General features: G+C 47.7%; 2 protein-coding genes across 2 annotated transcripts; one reads left to right on the top strand and one right to left on the bottom strand.

Annotated features, from left to right (window-relative positions):
• Positions 1-1,577: 1,577 nt before the first annotated feature.
• Positions 1,578-6,894, bottom strand: PEX11A (peroxisomal biogenesis factor 11 alpha). Its single transcript, XM_015639458.1, has 3 exons — positions 6,783-6,894; positions 6,170-6,285; positions 1,578-4,658 (listed from the first exon to the last, which is right to left on the bottom strand). The coding sequence occupies exons 1-3, from the start codon at positions 6,836-6,838 to the stop codon at positions 4,093-4,095; spliced, it is 738 nt and encodes a 245-aa protein (XP_015494944.1). The 5' UTR covers positions 6,839-6,894; the 3' UTR covers positions 1,578-4,092.
• Positions 6,895-7,019: 125 nt separating this feature from the next.
• Positions 7,020-18,548, top strand: WDR93 (WD repeat domain 93). The gene is made up of 15 exons (XM_033517068.1): positions 7,020-7,906; positions 8,640-8,835; positions 9,466-9,530; positions 9,770-9,848; positions 10,704-10,831; positions 12,327-12,414; positions 12,984-13,161; positions 13,363-13,430; positions 13,895-13,981; positions 14,283-14,414; positions 14,988-15,231; positions 15,895-15,955; positions 16,768-16,924; positions 17,014-17,215; positions 18,279-18,548. The coding sequence occupies exons 1-15, from the start codon at positions 7,646-7,648 to the stop codon at positions 18,388-18,390; spliced, it is 2,058 nt and encodes a 685-aa protein (XP_033372959.1). The 5' UTR covers positions 7,020-7,645; the 3' UTR covers positions 18,391-18,548.
• The last annotated feature ends 372 nt before the right edge of the window (positions 18,549-18,920 follow it).

Raw genomic sequence — 18,920 nt, 5'->3', positions numbered from 1 at the left:
AGACAGAGGGACAAAGGGCACCAGCCCGCTTGAAAGTTTGTTCTCTTGGCACTGAGACTTTTTCCAGCCCCATTGGCGTGGCTAAAAGTGCAGAGGGCACAGCAACCTTCTCTCTGCCTTGGCTGAAGTCAGGAGCCAACACAGCCTTTGCCCTACTAACGCCTGTGCTCATCCCCTCCCCTTCCTCTGGGGCAAAGGCTGTGCCAGCCCCGGCTCTGCAGGGCAAAGGCACCACAGCCTCCCTGCCCCACCACTCCAGCTGGCACCAGAAATACTTCCTGTGCTCCTGCAGGCAATGTTTAGAGCTCACCAGATCCACAGAGTGCAGGGAAGCAGTTTCACACCCCTGTCTCTGCAGTCTGCTCTGTACTCAATAAACCACAGTGATCCCCAAAGCCCTGCAAGGCACCTTTACACTTTGGTCTGGGAAGGGGCTGGAGAGGTAGCTGATTCATTTCTGTGCAGGATCAGCAGCCCCATAACAAGTACTGACAGATGTCTGCCCAGTTTCTTTTTAAGGACTGCCCTCCTGGGCAATCTATTTAGATTTTTATTTTACTTTTAGTTAAAAAAAAAAAAAAGAAGTGTGATTTAATTCTTTGAGACAATATAAAAGTATTATCTCCTGGATTTAGAGATGGATTTACTGCCTTGCTTTTGGCAGAAAAGCTTTTAGACACTTGGAAGACTACTCACACCCTCCCCCAGTCACACTTCCTCTACAGAACCAGTTTATTCGGTATCTCCCTGGGGATGTTGGTTTTCAACCTTTGACTGCTCTTGACGCTCACCTGGGAATCCCCAATGGCTCACATACTCCTTCAAATGTCATGCCAAGCACAGTGCTGATGTTAGGAAGGCCTTCTCTGTAAGCAGAAGAGAAGATAACCACTCTCCTACTGTTTCCATTAGAAAATGTGTATGAGGCCACTAATCCAGAAGGAAACTCTTGCTAAATCATTCCTGAATGCCATGCTTTATACATTGTTCAGGAGCTGACATTTTGGAGCTTCCAAGCTTTGCAGGACTCTCACTGCATGGGGTAGGAGCTAACAGCGAGCTCAGTTTAATGGTTACCCTGGCTCCATCCCTTGCCACCTCTGCCTGAGATGTTACCCTTTGTTCCCTCCCTGAACTGGCATTTAATGGCATTTGTCATTAAACTATCACCACCCAAATGAAATGCTGTTTACAAGACACTGAAATGCAGGTGCCCCTGTCCCTTTCACCCAGATGGGCCCACACTGGCCATAAGGCTCCAGCCCTCACTGCTGGTACTCAAAGGCAGCTGATGGCAATTCCCAAAACACCACCTTGTTTCAGGGCATTCTAAGGATGCAGCTTCACCCTATACTCATGTATTTCTTAATGTTTTTGAAGCTGAAATTGTGATTCTGAATTAGCTGGATGAATCTGGCTGCCAATTGGCTACTGCAAAATGAAAGCTCTAGAACCCAACCACAGGCAATGTCTTTTTAAGTGTCACCCTTCATAAAATTCAGACATGGAATCCTCTCTCCTTCAGCATCCTTCAGCATGTCTTTACACCACCTTCCAAGTTACACAGAGACACAGTGTCACACTCATTACAGTTTATTACTTATGTTCAAACACCTTGTTCTTACTCCAACTGCTGTATTAGAAACAGATACAAAAAAAGGCACTAAAAGTATTTTCTCCATATGATCACAATCCTATGGCTTCAGTCACATTATATTAAAGTACCTTAAATCACCAGCCTCCAGCTGGGAGCAGAAGGCAAATACTTGTGCTTAACATCCAGTAAACAGAGGAACTCCTGTGTGTTCCAGCCTACATCATGGAGAATGGGACTGAAAACTCAGCCCCCATTTCCCTCAATAAGGCTGTGCATGCTAATCCACACCAGGCCCTATGGGAGAAGAGTGAAAGCCTGGCTCAAGGCTTTCCACAGTGTTTGCCTGCAGGGCACAGGGAGGTGGAGATTGGGATACAATTGCTCCCCCTGAAAAGTGTAAAAGAGAAAGAGAAAGCAGTTGGCAAATCAGTGAAAGTATTTTGTGAAGTATTTTGCATCTGAGAGCTCCCCTGAGTAGAACTGAAGACACATTTTTAGCAATAAGATGGAATTCTGTAGACAAAAGCTGTTCAAACCTCCACTGTCAGATGATCAAGGCTCCTCTTCCTTTCTTCAAGGGGCTGCTACATACTGGGATAACTCTGACCAAGGTAGGGATGGATTCCACATTGCCAGGAAATGAAAGACAAATGGAGAAAACCCCCCCAAAAAAATCCATTGTCATAAAGGAGAGGAAGCCTAGAATATAGCCTATAATATATATTCCACACACAATGCTCCATTTTGGTCTGAACTGCCAGTATGCTCTATTTTAAGTCCTACTCATTTCCATATTAAAAAGAAGAGCTGCTGAAGGTCACATCTGGTCTTCAAACACAATTATCCTGCCCAGCAACCTCTTTATTTTCAAACACTTCATTGGCAGGCTATCACTTCATATTCAAACTGGAAGTAATTCCAAGCCCAATCACAACTTCAGGTAAACTGGAACACTGCCTCACCTGCCTATTTAATTCCACATCCTTTGCCTTTTAATAAAGGAGACACACGTCTTCTAATTTTCTGTTTTTAGATAGCATCAGAAATAATAAGAGAGCACCTTGGTCCAGGTTAGAGTAGTCTGTTCATACCTCCTTGACAGATTAAACAAGGACTTCTTACACCAGGAAGCAGCAGAACACACAGGCCTAACTCTGAAGAAGAAATAAGTTGAATTTATCTTCTATAAAATGTGCAATTTTCTCTCAGATGGTGTCAACTCTGCAAAGTCAGGAGCAGCAAAAACTGCATGCCATGCTAGACAGCTGGACACAGCATTTCTCCTTTAACCCACTTACACTGCCAGTGAGGTCAGTGATGAACAACAACAATTGCAGGGCAAGCACAAGGCATTTTCAAATGGTTGAACCCATTCAGCCAGAGAGGGAACACACAAGCAATTGTGTGCTCATGAGCAGGGAGGATAGGGAGCACCAGATAGGAAAGTCTACACCATGAATGCCCAAATCCAGTAAAAAGCTTTCTTCTGACATGAGGTTCTGATGTTATCATCACCAATTTCATTCTCTTCCCTCCTGGAGCTTACACAACTAGAAACATGTCCTTGCAGTTTTTCTGGCTCAAAGAGCTCTGAGCCAAGCTTCTCTCCTTAACTACATGTTCCAAACTCCTTATTAATGTCCTGGGGTGACTTTATGATGCTTGTATCCCCAGTCATCTGGAATTTTGAATGTAAAATTAAAAGAGGAAAAAACAAGCTCCTTATCACAATATCATTAATGGAAAATAATTGTACGTGCAATTATAGGGGTTTGGGAGTTAATGTGCTGTCGTGCACCAAAGCCCTCAGCTGTGGCCTGCTGGAGCAGTCAGAGTCACTGGCCAACAGTCCTTGGCTCACAGTATCAAAGGAAACAAAGAAAGTGCAGATTTCTTGGGACAGGAGTTGGCACTCCCTAGGCTGCAGCTCCAGCATCCCCAGTGCACACACCACAGAGACCATTTCCATCACAGTGCACTCAGTGCCTGCAGGACAGAGGATCTGTCAACCCAAACCCATAACAACACTCATCCCTGACTTCAGGCCACTCTAACTGCAGCTTCTAACCTGCCTTAGCCCACTCTAGACAATCTGACTGTAGGGACCTTGGATTAGTGAATTAAAACTTTCCAGTGTAAACATGATTAGTGTAGTCATGAGTCATATACCTATTACATTTGCCTATGCAGCTATTTCAAAACCCTGTATTAAAATAAAGGAATATTTTCTTATCTAGCAGCCAAGTTCCAAGTCCTCTTTTTGTTTGTGAAATATAATTTGGCCTTTTCATCTTTCCATTCCATCAGGGAACGTGTTAGGGCACCAAACTCATCTGCAAAGGCACAGGGAAGGAAAAAGGGCAGAATGCACTTATTCAAAGGACAAAATTAATCTTGAGGTTATTTTAAGACATGTTCATTCTAAAGTGCCATATGAAGATAAAAATCTACCAGAGGATCAAAGCTCAAATACTATGCATCTCCTTTTATGCAGCTCACTGTTTCAGCTTCAGATGTGGGCTTGCTAATGTGAGGATCCCCACCAGGGAGGAGAGGAGGCCACAGAAGCCAATCACTCCTGGGCTGGTCTTGTAGATTCCCAGTGTATCCAAAGGGCCTGAGAGATCACAGAGGTTCTTCACCAAGTCCAGCAGCACAGGAGGATTCCTTTTCAGTATCTGAAAGAGCTGGTGGAGAAAATTGTGCAAACCATCACTTTTCACACCACGTAGTTCCTCACTGTGTTTCTGCCAGGAGGAATCCTCCTTTGTCTTCTCTTCCAGTGCAGCTTGTTCCAGTCTCCAGGAGATCTCATACCAATCCCTGGCCAGATTCATCAGGAGTGAGCAGTAGTAGCACTTGGTAGCCCACTTGTGCCACTTGGATTTGTCGATGTGTGGCTGGAGCCCGACGCTCCTCAGCCACAGCACGGTGTCACACATGAGGTACAGGGCCCGGCTCAGGTGTGAGGCCATCAGGCACAGGCGAGTAACCACGTCTGGCAGCTCTGCAGCTCTCCTGGCTGCCACCAAGGCATGCACCGTGTTGCCCAGTCTGAACACTGCAAGAAATCCCACAAAGGTTAGCACGGCCCGGCCTCACGCAGAGCTCAGCCTGCCACTGCCTGCATGTGCATTTACAAAACTTGGAGAGCTTCGGGCATTTGTATGCTTAAATACTTCCTAGAATTAGTGAGGAAAAGGGTGTAAACATCTCAGTTCTGTGTAAACACCACCAGCCCAGGACCCACACATATTTTGTCAATAGCCAGGACTTGCAGCCTCTCTTGACACTCCGTTCTTGCACCTGGGGGCCCTCTGGACCAGTATCATCCTTGGCTCTGCAGGAGCAAATAAAGAATACAAACAGAGCTTCTAATTTCAGCTGTACATTTCACTGGATTTTACCTCTCTTTGAAGATGTTACTGAATTAATCCTGTTGAAACCATGACATACTAGTTTCCTGTGTGCCTGTGAAAGCTGGTGATTCATGTGCTGAGCACAGAGACCAGAGTCCCTCCTCAGTCATGAATCCATCAGAGGCACATGTAGCTCCCTGCAAACTATGTGGAACAGTGTATTCCATTTCAAGCTACAACATATGGCAAACCTGATTTCACTCGCTGTACTGTTTGGGTTTTGGTCCCTGAATGTTAATGCAGTGTTATTCAAAACACTTTTTACACCCTGCTGCCTTGTCACAGTGACAGATGTTGACAGCACCAAGCCTGGTGCAACTACAAGAGCCCTGAATTTAGGCCTGATGGCTATTAGTGATTTATTTAGCAGAAGAACAAAAATTATGGCTATGCTGATAAAGCAATTGGCCTCCCCACTAGAAATTACCAGACTCTGGAGCTAATGGAATAATAAACAAATCCATGGCAATAGGATAGACTAGAATATTTGTCTCCTATGTTGCAGCTGTTTCAGGATTGAGCAATTGACAAGTGGGTGGAAGATCAAGCTGAAAGCAAGTGATACACACATAGTAACAGCATAACCATCGTGGATGCAACCGTGACACAGAATGGAGTGATGCAAGTGGTCAGGCTGTGCGAGAAGCAGGGAAGGTTATGTGATTTAGCACGGTATAAATGCTAAAGAAAATAAATGTGTTAAGTAGGATATAAAAGCCATATTGAAGGATAGTCCTTCAGAGGTGATTTTGTGCAATGATGATCTTTTAACACTGGGCTGTCTCAACTCATCAGCTGGAAGGACTAATGAGCACACAGTGAGCCAGCCTTGCCTCTCAACCCTGGTCTGTCCTTGAACAGAGGATACAGTTTGGCCTCGACAACAGCCGACTGTTAACTTATCCTTCTCATCCTTCCAGCATAATTCCAATTGTCTAACTGGAGAGGAGGCTGGGGAAGTAGAAAACGTCTGTTTGGCCCAACCTAGCCTGGCAAGGCATGGCAAGCATAAGGTCTATTGACAGTTTTGTAAATATACTAAAAGAGGTTTTGTGGCTCAAGGTAGGTTAAGACAGGAAACACAAGGCCAGGAGCTGTTTTACTGGAAGGAGCAAGTGAAAAAGTCTTATCCCTCTAGACACTGGGTACTTACTTTTCCGGCCAGAGCTCATGCTAGATTCCAACTGCTTGAGTTTCATTACCAGCTTCTTTTTATCGGCTTTATTCTCTATTAAATAGCTAAGCAACATGCATGTGTACTGAGTGGCTCTGGAAGGGAAAAAACGAGGAGAGGGGGACACAGGTGAGACACAGACAATCACAGGATGGCAGCAGCAGGACAGGTTTATTTCACAGAATCAGAATTGTCAGGGTTGGAAGGACCATGCAGTAGAACCCCACTGTCAAGGCAGGATGACCTGGAGCGGGTGACACAGGAACGTGTCCAGGTGGGTCTGGAATGTCTCCAGAGAGACTCCAGGACCTCCCTGGGCAGCTGTTCCAGCGCTCTGCCACCCGCAATGTAAAGAAGTTCTTCCTCCTGCTTAGGTGAAACTTCTCGTGGTTTAGTTTACGGCCATTGCTCCTCGTCCTGTCGCTGGGCAGCGCGGAAGGGAGCCCGGCACAATCCTCTGCCGGCCGCCTTGGAGCCAGGGCCGGGCTGGGCGCGGTGCCGGGGCCCGGCGGGACGGGCTGGCCGCGGGGCGACTGACGGGCCCTGGTCGCTGCTGGGGGGTCCCGGGGAGGACGCCTGCCCCCACACTCACCGGAAGAGCTGGTCGCGGCCCTGGCTGCGGTTGGTGAAGTTCACGAAGCCCTCCATGGCTCGGCGGCACCGCGGGAGCAGCGCGGGGGCCGCGGCCGCTCCGCCCCGCTCGGGCCCCGCCCCGCTGCGGAACTCTCCGCCGCGCGCCGCGTTCCCGGCCGGGCTGCGGCACCGAGGTGCCGTTACCACGGCAACCGTCTACAACGGAGCGGCGGCGGTGTCACCCCCAAAGGCTTCCCCCCTCCCGGGAGCCGCCGGCTGACGTGCGGAGAATCCTGCTGGGAAAGCCGGAGGACCCCGGCCCGACCCCTCGATCCTCGACCCCCGGCCCCGCTCCGAGGTCAGCCCGCTGTGAGGGGTGATGGCGGTGGGGTGCGCCCGTGTGAGCACGGCCCCGCCGCAGAGGTGAAGCTCGAAACCACCCGGTGTCTTGGAAATGAAGTATAAAACTTCCAGTGGGAACACCTGCTCTTAAAGTTAATCGTTGGGATTTTACCCGGGCCGAATAAGTCCATCAACGAAGAACAAGCTAATATTTTTGAATGCTTTGTCATAATTCTTACACAAGCTCGTGACAAGGTTTTTGGGCTCTCTTTACCTGTGGGCAGCCTGCAGATCCCTGTGTGGCTGAGATCCCCAGGACAGGACCACATCCCCGGGAAACAGGGGTGATACCAGGAGAAATGAGCCGTACACAACAGGGGTGGTCTGGCTATCAATACTGAAAGGAACCTCCCTTAGATATCTTTAATCATCTCTTCCCCCATTACCTCATTAAAAAAAGTATTGAAGGACTCCTCATTCTTCTGCATCCAGGGTGATTCCTGCGTCCACGGTGCATTTTGCATCTGGAAGGGGAGAACCATGGCGGTGAATACCTGGAAGCATCCCCTGGGCATTCCTCCACCATCTGAAAAGGACTGGCCAAAGGAAGACGAGGATTTCTTCCTGCTGGATCCTGATCGAAAGCGTGATGTGCTGCCGCAGCCCTTCAGGATGATCAACAAACTGGTGATGCAGGTTTTTGAGAGTGCTATGGAAATCATTGAAAGAAGGGAGATGCTCCGAGAAGCACAAAAACTAAAGGTCCAGCCCCAAAAATGCTTTCCTACAGCTGAATTCCAGGTACAGAACCTCTCCCAGCAGAGACAGCATTAACCCCCATAGCAGATTTTGTCATTCTTCTGTTCATGACCTTCCTCAGAATGCACCACCATCTCACTTGTTCAGCTTAAAAGCCTGCAGCTTCTAAGCTTGTCTGACAGGTTCTGCTTCCCACTCAACTATCACACCTCTCTGAAAAGAGAGAACCAGGTATTAAACACTAAATTCACCTTCTGCTTCCCAGGCTGGCTCCACCCTTGTTTGAGAAGATAATTAGTCAGTAGCACACAAGTGGGGAAGCTCAGCTCTGTGTTATAGTGAATACTCCAATGGGAGCACCGTGAGCAGAATGACAGTGCTGCCTTCCCCATTATTGTGTGGGGGTGTCCAGGAGGATATTCTGGTGTCTGCTGGTGTTCTGTGATTGCCTGGAGGAGTTCAGCATCCCATCACAGCTCTGCACTGGATAGGAAGGGCTGAATGCTCCTGAGTTCTTGGCCTTTAAAGCCCCTTCTGTTTGTGGGAAGGGGAAAGGTGGGAGAAAACTTTCTCATTCCCAGCACAGACCCATCTCTGTGACAGAGATGAGAGACTCTTCCCTGCTCTTGTGGGGAAAGAATGTGTCAAAATGTTTCCCTTGTAGAATAAATCATCATTTTCTGGTGAAAAGGCCAGGAAAATATCATTAGTATGGCTGATGTACTCTGCTGTGAGAAATCAGTTGGGTACACTCATCTTTTCTCTTTTTTGGTAGGTAAATGAAAGAGCCAATTGCCTTGCAGTGTCTGGAAAATACGTCTTTGTCGGTCTGTCTGAGGGTCTGGCTGCCTTCAACACACTTGACTTCAAGGATGTCTGTGCTTGGGATGCAGCCAAGACAGAGATCTGTGCCATCCATGCCTTGGATTTGGGGAATGAGTGCCATGTCCTGCTTGCTGTGGATGAAATGGGTTAGTGTGACGTGGATTTCCCTGCCCTAGCTGGGGATTAAACGTGCTCTGGAGCTGAATTGGCAGCTGTGCTACAGAGCACTGCTAGATCAGGAGGAGCATTAGGGTGGCTGAGAAGTTTCCTAGAAATCCCTGCAGAGAGGGCGTTGGATAGCTAACAGATTGTAGGGTGACAGAGAGGCCTTAGGGCCTTGTGATTAGCAGAGGGTGTGGGTTTGGTGGCCTTTCTGGTGCAGCAGAGGCAGGTGCAGAGCTGAGGGTGAAGCACAGTAAAGTTTAGGAGCAGCTTGGGCTGGGCAGAAAGAACTATTGCTCAGTTTGACCTCCTGCCTGTGACCTGTTCCTGCACCTGTACTAGTTTGTTGGTTCATCCCAAAGCTGTCAGTTCTGGTGGAGACACCTTTCAGACTGGCTTATCCATCTCTGTGCACAATCAAATGCTTACTGATGCTGGTATAAGGAAGCCAGCAGAAGTTTAGTGCTGGAAATAGTGGGATATTGTTCCTTGGGCCCAGGAAGTAATGTAATCCTGTTCATTCTCCTGCATCTTGTAACAGCCATCTCCCAAGAGCATGGCTAACATTCATTCACTTTTCTCTCCCTCCAGCTACTTCTATATTTCTGTTTCAGGGCTTGCCTGGCTCTTCTGCTTTCACAAGGAAAGCTTCCTGCTCGTTAAAATCCTGAATGAAGTGGTAAGTACTGAGCTAATTCCGTAGACACTGGGCACAGGCTGGGAAGTAATCAATCATGAGGAGTACCAGTTGCCCTCAGAAATTTATTCATAGGCAGTAGCACTCCAAGACTGCTGCCCAATATTTATGTTTGTTCTTCCAACCATCTGCCTGGCCTTCAGCCTGCTGAGAACTGTGTAAGGCCATGGAGCTGTGAATCAGTGATCTTGCTTTGATGCCAGCCTGTTTTTCCTTGGCAGGAGGACATCAGCCAGCGAAGCACTTGTGTGGAGGTGGTGCTGCCCCGAGGAGGTGGTTATGCAGGAATCCTGCTGCAAGGCAAGTGCAGGAACATGCTGTGTTTGGAGACTCTTGTGTTCTAACTGAGGGGCAGCAGCAATGTTTTTAGAGTGCTGCAAGTGGTCTGGGTACCCAGGGATCCTGTTTTAACCCTCCCAGTTCCTCCCCCGCCTTAAGGGGTGTCCCCTGCCACTCCCTGTCCCTTCCACAACTCTTGGTGAGGATCAGGACTGACCCCAAAAGAGAGCTGTCTGGAACTGGTCAGTGCAGTCCCCACTCCCAGGAGGCTTGGTGAAAGCAGGTTTCCCTCTCTCCAGAAACATCAAACTCAGTTCTTCCTCTGGTTTGTTGTGGCTCACTTATACACTGGAAAGATGTGGACCTGAAGAATTACTGAAGAATTTTCTCTGCAGATTTAGGCCAGAGAGCACAGAGAACCTCTAAAAACACTACAAGAAACTCCTTATTACAATGTTCTTCTGTTTCATGGCAGCTGAATCCATGGCAGGGAGGTTTTCCGGACCTATGTTTGGAGGAATCTTCCTGGACACATGCTGAGAATGAGACATAATAGCAGAGAACTAATTGAGAGCATGTCTCACTTTCTACTCTACTGCTCAGAGGGTACAAGTCAGGTTCTTACTGAGTAGCTTTATGGAATTTCTTTGGTGGATGTGGGACCTTGAGGAGTTCAGCTGGAGGCTGAGGTGTCAGTCTCAATCAAGCATGTCAAGCCTTAAGTGGGAGGAGAGGTGGGCTTCATGGACTTCACAGAGATTTTGTATTTCAAAAAATACACCAATCTTTTTATAAGGATAAAAGATAACAGAGGCTGCTTGCCTGAAAGACATTTGCTCCTCATTTCCAATTGCTTAATATGGTTTCCCAATGCAGACAGCACAAAAGCTTGGCTGGAGATCTACCAATTGCCTAAGGATTCCTGGCTGACAGAGATGGAAAAGAATGCAGGAGCTGCAGAAGAGCTGGCTTGCAGTGAGAGGAGGTCAAGCTGCTCACCTGAGGTACAAAACAGTTCCATCTCCCTCTGTGCTATTTTTTCTTACACCTTTTTGCCCACAGCTCTTCCCCCAAGCCTGGCTGCTGCAGTGACAGCAGGACACAGCCTGAACACTCCTGTTGGCCCGAGGGGATGGTGTGTGTGTGTCTGCAGCTGCTGCAGCCGCCCATCTCACATTTCATAAGGCCTTTGTGCTATTGGGACATGTTTACTGTCCCAAGACAGACTTTCCAAAGATTCCCCTGGTCCCAGGGTTAATGCTCCTACTGCCCCTCCCTGAAACTGGCAGCTCATTTCTCAGCAGTGTTGCTCCATCTGAGGGGCCCTGTGTAAGGGTATTCCCACAGGCCTTCTCCCTGGTGTTACTGGGGGAAGGTGAAGAGAGGGAATCAGGCAGGATGCTTCTCTTTGGGAGTCTGGCCCTGAAGCAGGGTTTGTGTTTGGGATGATATACAAGAGGAGGCTGGTGGGGTCACAGACTCACCCACCTGAGCAGGGCAGAGTCTCTCTGCCTGTGTGCACTAACTACTGTCAGCTCTGGTTCCTTGGCAGAAAACAGAGGAGCTGCATGGAGACAGTTCTGCAGAGATGGTCACTGGCCTCAGTGACTGTCCTCAGCTGTCATGGAGAATTTGAAATGCTGAGTCAGTGCTTAACCCTCCCCTTCATCACTTTCACCCTGCTGGATTTCACCTTTCAGCACACAGACGCCTCCTGCCCAGCACGTTGAACTAACCCTCTGTGACAGCAGCCTCCTAACTCTTTCCTCTTCCTTCAGCAAAGACTTTCCTGGACATTTAAGAGAGAACTGCTTCTCAGCCTTGTCCTCAAACAGGGCAAACACCCTGCTTAACTTAGTGAAGCCAAAACCAAGCACTCAAGCATTCTGTTTGCTGTTTCTATGCAAACTATCCAAGTTCCTGCCCCTTCCTTCTCAGGCGTGGCTGATTATTAAACCAGACCTTTTCTGTTTAGCCCAATGTCAATGTGTGTGGGGTGGTGGTGGTGGGCACACACTGATGTTGGCCCCCATTACAATTTTCTTTTCCCAGGCAAGCATATATGTGACCTCCTCCAGTCCTGGGCTCTGCAAAGTAAAATCTGGTTCTTGCTTTCAGGAGACGCTCTTCAACCTTTAGTCCTGCTTATTTATTTTTTTTTTCCTTTTTTTTTTCCTCCCTTTATTTTCTGAGCATTGCTGTGACTCACACAGGCCTGTGCTGCAACAGGAATAATTGAGAGATGGCACAAAAACAGGAGTCTGGGCAGGACATCCTTGTACTGTAGTTGAGAAAGTAGTGTCGCCTTCAAGCTCCTGTGTTTTGACCTGAAGAATGAGCCCAAACCCAGAATCTCCCAATCAGTGCCAGCCAACCTTTGCACAGACAAAGGAGTTTTTCCTAAATTCTTTAGGGACCATTTTATTCCTGTGAACAGGTGAAAACTCATCAGTGTAACACACACAACACAGTTCTCAGGTGGACACTTTTCTGTTGCAGGAGCTCCCTGTGTCTGCAATCCAAGCTGACATAGAGCTGGATCCCCCTGTGCTGCTGCTGACAGTGAGGCCACCCAAACCCATAACAGGTCAGGACTGATTCTGTAGGTGCAGCCTGTTTCAGGTGACAAAGGAATCATGGCCCCTATAAATACAGAACATGTCAGAAAGTTTCAGTAACCTGATCCCTGGTCCTTTCTGAACTGTCTTTCTAGTTACATGTCTCCTGCAGTGGGAGTTGCTTCCTCCCAGACCATCTCACATGTCACCTTTGCTGGCACAAAATGCTTTAGAGTGTCTCAGAGTGGGTGTCATGCACCCTTGGCTTTAGTGTCACTGGGGAGGGAGGAGGCCACTTCCTAAATCCAGCAGCACCCCTGGGTCATCACTCTGAGTCCTGGACTTAGAGAAAAATGCCAAGGATGAGGAGGGGACAGACTTTATGCTGGGAAAATGCCACAGAAAGGCAAGGTGAGGGGGGTCCTCAGAAGTCCCTGAATTCAAATACTGGAAAATGGAAAGTGGTGTGGAAAGTCCCACACATGATAAAGTGTTTTCTTCTTCAAGACCAAGCCAGCCCCAAATGCCTTGACGGTGTTTGCTTCATGGTTTCTACTTCTCCAGGGCTGTGCCTTTTCCCTTTGTGTTCCCAACCCAGGCACAAGTTTTAAAGACCCTTTGGATGCCTTGAAGAAAGTGGATGATGGCAGCATGCTTGGCTTGGGGTACAACCACTTAATCAAGGATTCCCAGTGGGAGCTGCAGGAAGCAATCTTCCGTAGCACTTATCAGGAGTATCTGGAGGCTGAAGGTGTGGTCAAGGAGGAGACCCCCAGGTGAGTGGGAGCACCAGCCAGGATTCAGTCCATGAGTCATCCACACAGGGCACTGAGCTCTGCAGATGCAAGCCTCTGTTTTAGCTTTGCTTTTTTCATCCCAAGGCATCAAGGCAGGTGGCTGGAGCCATTCCAGGTCTTGTCATACTGCTGCCTTCTTATCCAAGCCTTTCTTTTACATATATATCTTCCTTTTTTCAGATATGCTACCTTCCATTTCCTCCTTCCTAGTCGGATCCTGATGGGACCAGAAATGGAATTACAGCCAGGTAATCCAAATGGACAAAAAGCTGTAACCTGTGAAGCACAGTCATTACAGGACATTGAGCTCCAGTGAGAGCTCAGTGGGTCTGGCTTGTATCCACTCTGTAAGTTCCATGTCCAAGGACATAAACCTGGGTAAAACTGTCAGCCCTAAGACTTATAAGCCCATTACTGGCATGGAGTAAAAAAACTTATATTTAAAAAAAACCCCACAACCTCCCCCCTGAAAAAAAAAACCCAAATCAAAACAACTCCCCAAAAAACAAAAAAGGAGGCATATAGTCAAGATTTTAAAAAACCCCAAACAAATAAAGGAAGTTCTGGTTTAGTTTCTGTGTGAGCAGAATTTCTATCAGGAGTACCATGAAAGCTCTAATGAGAGCTTTCTAATGGCATTTTGATGTCCTGGATTGTTCCTTTCTTTGTCCCCAGTCTTCTTCTCTTTTTGTCATCCCCTTCTCTGTACCAGACATTCCAGTTGGCATCGGTGTGCATTGGGATGGAAACCACAATTTCTGCTTGTACTTACTTAACCATTCACTCAAGGAGAAAGTGGGTAAGAAAGTTTTGCTTTCTCTAGCAGAGCACTCTGTGGGGAGTGGGATTGTTCTGTGGCCAGGGGCTGTCATTCTGCCAGGTCTTCATGATTCAGGGAAATGAGGAATTGGGAGGAAAGCTGTCTCATACCTTGTGGGTTAGGCTTGCATTTGGATTGTGGGGCTTTGTTGCACAGACTGGCTGTGATTTTAGTGAAGCCACTCTGCAGAATGGTGCACGTTTAACAGGCAAAATGCATACTAGTACTATGTGAGAGAATGTTCTGCAACTTCTAACAGTCTTCATGCCATTCTGTTTAGATGCAGATCTGAAACCTGATGTTGTGTGGCCATGTGCAGCTCCAATTGCCTGCTCAGCTGTCAGTTCCTGCTCCAGGTACCTGGCACTGGCTGGTGAAGATGCAACAATAACTATTTGGGATAAACACCTAGGTGAGCTTGCCCTTTGGGACTGTGTATTAAGATCACTGTGGATAATTTTAAAATAAATTATTAATTTATATTATTAATTATTATATTAAAAGTTAAATAAATGTATTTTATAGGCACCTTTGCCTATGAGTTTGAGGCTCAGATTTAGTGTGAATAAAGGGCTGGTGGTGAGTTTACAGGGAAATCTGAAAATAGTTTGGATTCAGTCATCTGTTGGATGCTTGGCCAGAAGTTGCCAGCACAGCATGACTGCCCTGGCCCTTGCAGAACCACCCCCATCCAGGGCAGTGCAGGGACTGGAACAGCTGCATGGAGGACTGATGACAGTCTTGTCCTGAGGCTGTGAGACAGTGACAGTCACTGCTTTGCCACTGCACTTTAAGATTGTTTTTGAGACTGTTGTGTCATCACAGTTCAGGCTGCCATCAGTGCTAGTGTCATCCTGCCATGATGCAGGGACTCTCCTGGCAGAATAATCTTCTGCCATCTGCTTGTTCTCCCTCTGAGCAGGCCACACTCCAAACAAAGCTTTGATGGGATAAATTATCAGTTCCTTTTTTCTTCCTTCCTCAGGATACCCACTGTCTGTGACTGCCATTCTAGAGGAACGCTTCATCCGTAGCATCCACTTTCTGTGTGGTTCTCCAGCTGCCAGTGATGAGACAGATCCTGTCTGTTGTGGTGCAGATCCTGCCTGCTGTGGTGCAGGTCCTGTCTGTCCCATCATACAGCTTCTAGTGCTGTGTACAGACAGCTCTTTCTATTTGGTGAAAGCACCTATGGCTGGGAAGTCCAGCATCACACTCCTGGCAGACAGGTGAGGTAGACTCCAGCTGAAAAATCCATGGTTTTAGTGGTCAGGTCTAAGGGGGAGCCCCAGATTTCTGTGGAGTAAAGAACTTCCTAGTGTTTTTACCCAGATGGCTCTGCCATGCTGCGGTCAGAAACAAGTGTAGTTTTACTAGTGTTAAAATTCAATGGTTTACCAGAATTAGGGGTGTTTCTGGGTTCTTCTGTGCACCAGAACACAAATACTTCTAGCACAGCTCCAGGGCTGATGTTGAATTGTTTGTGTCTCTGCTGGGTAGCCAGGAGAATTTTTTCTTCCCTCTTCTGCCCTTAACAGAATACCATCCCCATGGAAGTCAGAATAAACATTTCTTGCCATTTTTCTATCATTTTTGTGTTCACTTATCCCCTTGGTTGGAGGAGGAGGGAAGCTGCTGCTCTGAAGATGCTGGGTTCATGCCTCCCTGGCAGGCAGGGATTTGTTTCTCCAATGTAGCTCCTAGGCAGGTTTGCACAGGGATGGCCTCGGGGGTTCCTGCCCAGGAGGAGGCAGGCTTTATCTCTATAAGAAAGGGGCCTGGCTGGACTTTTTGCCAGTCAGTGTGCCACAAATTGCCACTGTCATTATCACAGCCTCTCAGTATGTGCCAGGTACACGCAACAGCAGCATAAACCTGTGTCTCTTTTACAGGCCTGAAAATCCAAATCTCACTGTCAGTGCAGTGGTGCCTGTCCTGGCCTTCCCCAGTGCAGTGAGTATTACTGCCAGCTCTTTTAACATCTGGTGGGAACACATATCCAGCTGGGATCTTGTTTCCATCAAGGATGGTAACTGTGTGCCTAGAAGATAACGAGCAGGGCAATCAGATATGGTTCTTGCCTCACACCCTTTCCCAGCCTTCAAAATATTTTTAGCATGAAGACCACTTCCAGGTCTGTGTGTAGCTGGTAATGCTCAAAGGATTTCTCTTCCATGATTTTACTCAGTATCCTCTTGCACTTGTGCCCTCTGTCCACTGAGGTGCACATGGACAGGCCCAACTGGAAGGTGTGAGGGTTCAGCCATGAAGCTTCAGGCACCAGGGTCAAATATGAGAGGGCATCCTGGGGAGGAAATTACAAACACAAGTTCAGCCAGACTTTACAAGTGGCCTCAGAAAGTTTGCAGGCATGGGGAGGAAAGGACTAAAAGCCACTCACCACTGCAGCCATGCAGAAGGCTGGATCTAGCTCATTTCTATTGTGCCCTGTTGCCCTTTTCCAATCCCAACCTCCAGCATTTTCAGTCCAAGTTCCCTGCAAGGGCTGTTCTTCATCTTCATCATCAACCCACAAGATATGAGTCAGCTGTCCTCCCAATTCTTCATTTCCCTGAATCATGAAGACCTGGCAGAATGACATCCACAGAACACTCCCAGTCCCCTTCATCTCTGTCACTTTATGACTATGGGGCAGGCAAAGAAAACAGCATCATAGGATGTGAAGTCCTGGATGTCATCTCGTGTCCTTTACACAAAATGGTTTTTACTTCTTTTACATCTACATGTCAATTTTGCTGCTTCAGGTCCTGATCTTCTCCTGGGATGGCACAGTGTCCCTGATGAACACGGACACATCACAGGCTGTTTACTGCTTCTGCACTCCACCTTCTCATGCTGTAGCACCCCCCTGGCAGCCAGTGTTCACAGTGGATAGTGTGAACTGCTGCTTGCTGCTCCGAGGTGGGTGACACCATCACTGGGTGCATTCAGCTGTGCACTGATCCTTGCTAGCTCTTATCCTGATGCTCACTGTTCTTGTCTCTGTCTAGGAGATGAGCAGCAGCAGGTAGATAATTGGTTCGAGAGCAAAGCCACTCACAGCACCATCTTCCTTTTTGACTTCAACTCCTACCCACTGAAGGAGGCTTTCCCAAAGAAACCAGATTTGCCTCCCAAACCCTTGCAGGAACTGCAGTGGTTTGAGAGGTGTAACATTTTCCTACGTGATAGGTTTCACTTTCTGCCTGAGAGGTAAGTACACCTGCATTATTGTAAGCTGTGGTGCTGCTGAGTTCAGACAAGGTCTCACCCTGGAATTTCTGGGTTGTTCTGTGCGCTGTGAGAGATTTGTGTCTGAGTAAGGTTGGTGTTCAGGCAGCTGGATTCCTGACAGCCACCCAGAACCCTTCCTTCTCTCCCTTCTATCCCTCCTAGAACATCTTCAGCTGTAAGTCAGGATGCAAGTTCAAATGTGTTTTTGTGCAACACAGTTTGTGCAAGCTTTTCAGGGAGTATTATCCTCATGTATTTGTGTCTTCCTTTAGATCCTACAGCCAGGCAGAGCTGGGATCTCTTTGTATCTCTCTCGACCCCTTCATTCCCGGGTTCATGTGATGTTTACGTAGGTTTGTGCTGGAGGTCCCTTGGTTTGATTAGGTCCCCGATGGTGCATTGCGTCGATGCCGTCATTAGATGGCACTGCGACATCTCCTTTTGGACATCTCCTTTTCCTTGAATTCTGTTGGAAACCTGGAGCTAGATCCCTGTCAGTGTTTTGTATCTTTTCACTATGCTTTAATTCTCCAGCTTGAAACGAAACAGGTGGGTGCAGGTGTGTGTGACATAGCACATATTATCTGGTAGCCCTCCCTAATTCCCTGCCTCCAGGGTGAATCCTGTGGAATTGTCTGGCTAGTTAAGTGCCATCCTATGCTACCAGCCAGCAGTTCTGTCCCTCCTTCTCAAAAGGCTGAAGGGGAGACCCTTGTCTGCCTTATACCAGAAAAGTGGGGAGTCACCACCTCCAGGGATATCTTACTCCCTGGGAACTGAGAGCTGAAGCCAGAGTAGGCAAATACAACTGCAGTGAGACCTGTGTCTACAGAGAGCTAGAGACAATAGAAATTCAGAGGTCCTTGCTGTCAGGAACTTGAGTATTGATTGGCATGAGGGAATCACTGAGGACTTTTGGACACAGGAAGCAGAAGTGCTTAATTGGTAGTGAGCCCCAGGGGCCCTTGGGGGTGTTGTCTGAGCACTGGGGGAATGTCAGGGACTGTTTCTGTTTTAACCACCCTTACTCCCCCCTTTTTAGGCAGCAGATACTGCTGGAAATGGAGGAGCAGGAATACTGGGATTGTCTGCAGGCACAAGCAGCTGCCATGGACAAAGAGAGAGAGAAAGTGAAGGGAGGGAAGAAGCAGTAGCCAGCATTGCATGCTGAGGGCTGGGCTCATGATCCAGCATCGACATTTGGATAGACACTCTATTGCAATCATCTCTGTCTCAGAGACCTGGAGCATCAGAGCAATCTGGTATGTTACAGTAATACAGTGGACCTTAATAAAGCCTTTTCTCCATTAGACGTCTCTTGCTCTTCATAGGATTGGCAGTTCATCAGACTCTGATATTCTGTCCTTGTGTCCTGGAGCTCACCTGTGGGTGTCATTTTCTGCTCCTACCCAGACGAGCAGCCATCAGCATCTTTGTTCTTAACCAGAAACCTGGTCCTTTCAAAGGAGACAGCAAAATGGCTGTGGAATTGTCTTCCCTCAAAGCATTGCAGAGCTGAGCATCAGTGACACTGCAGAGTGTGACAGGCCTGACATGGGATGTTCTGCAGTTGTTTCTCTTGACTCCAAAGCAGGCAGTTTTGGGATAAGAATGCTTAAGAATTGCAGCATGGAAAGCCCATGAGAAAGCTTCAGTCATTTTACATCTGATCAAGCTTCCAGGA

Source organism: Parus major, chromosome 10 (genome assembly GCF_001522545.3).
Source record: "Parus major isolate Abel chromosome 10, Parus_major1.1, whole genome shotgun sequence".
NCBI classification, from domain to species: domain Eukaryota; kingdom Metazoa; phylum Chordata; class Aves; order Passeriformes; family Paridae; genus Parus; species Parus major.
This window is presented reverse-complemented; position numbering and strand designations above follow the sequence as displayed.

Excerpts from the sequence above, each read along its gene's own strand:
- PEX11A (XM_015639458.1), bottom strand. The coding sequence starts at position 6,838 with ATGGAGGGCTTCGTGAACTTCACCAACCGCAGCCAGGGCCGCGACCAG. Across the intron at positions 6,286-6,782 it reads GGCCGCGACCAGCTCTTCCG|AGCCACTCAGTACACATGCA; the intron begins GTGAGTGTGGGG and ends TTTCCCTTCCAG. Across the intron at positions 4,659-6,169 it reads CATGAGCTCTGGCCGGAAAA|TGTTCAGACTGGGCAACACG; the intron begins GTAAGTACCCAG and ends GATTTCTTGCAG.
- WDR93 (XM_033517068.1), top strand. The coding sequence starts at position 7,646 with ATGGCGGTGAATACCTGGAAGCATCCCCTGGGCATTCCTCCACCATCT. Across the intron at positions 12,415-12,983 it reads GCCACCCAAACCCATAACAG|GCACAAGTTTTAAAGACCCT; the intron begins GTCAGGACTGAT and ends TTCCCAACCCAG. Across the intron at positions 17,216-18,278 it reads TTTCACTTTCTGCCTGAGAG|GCAGCAGATACTGCTGGAAA; the intron begins GTAAGTACACCT and ends CCCCCTTTTTAG.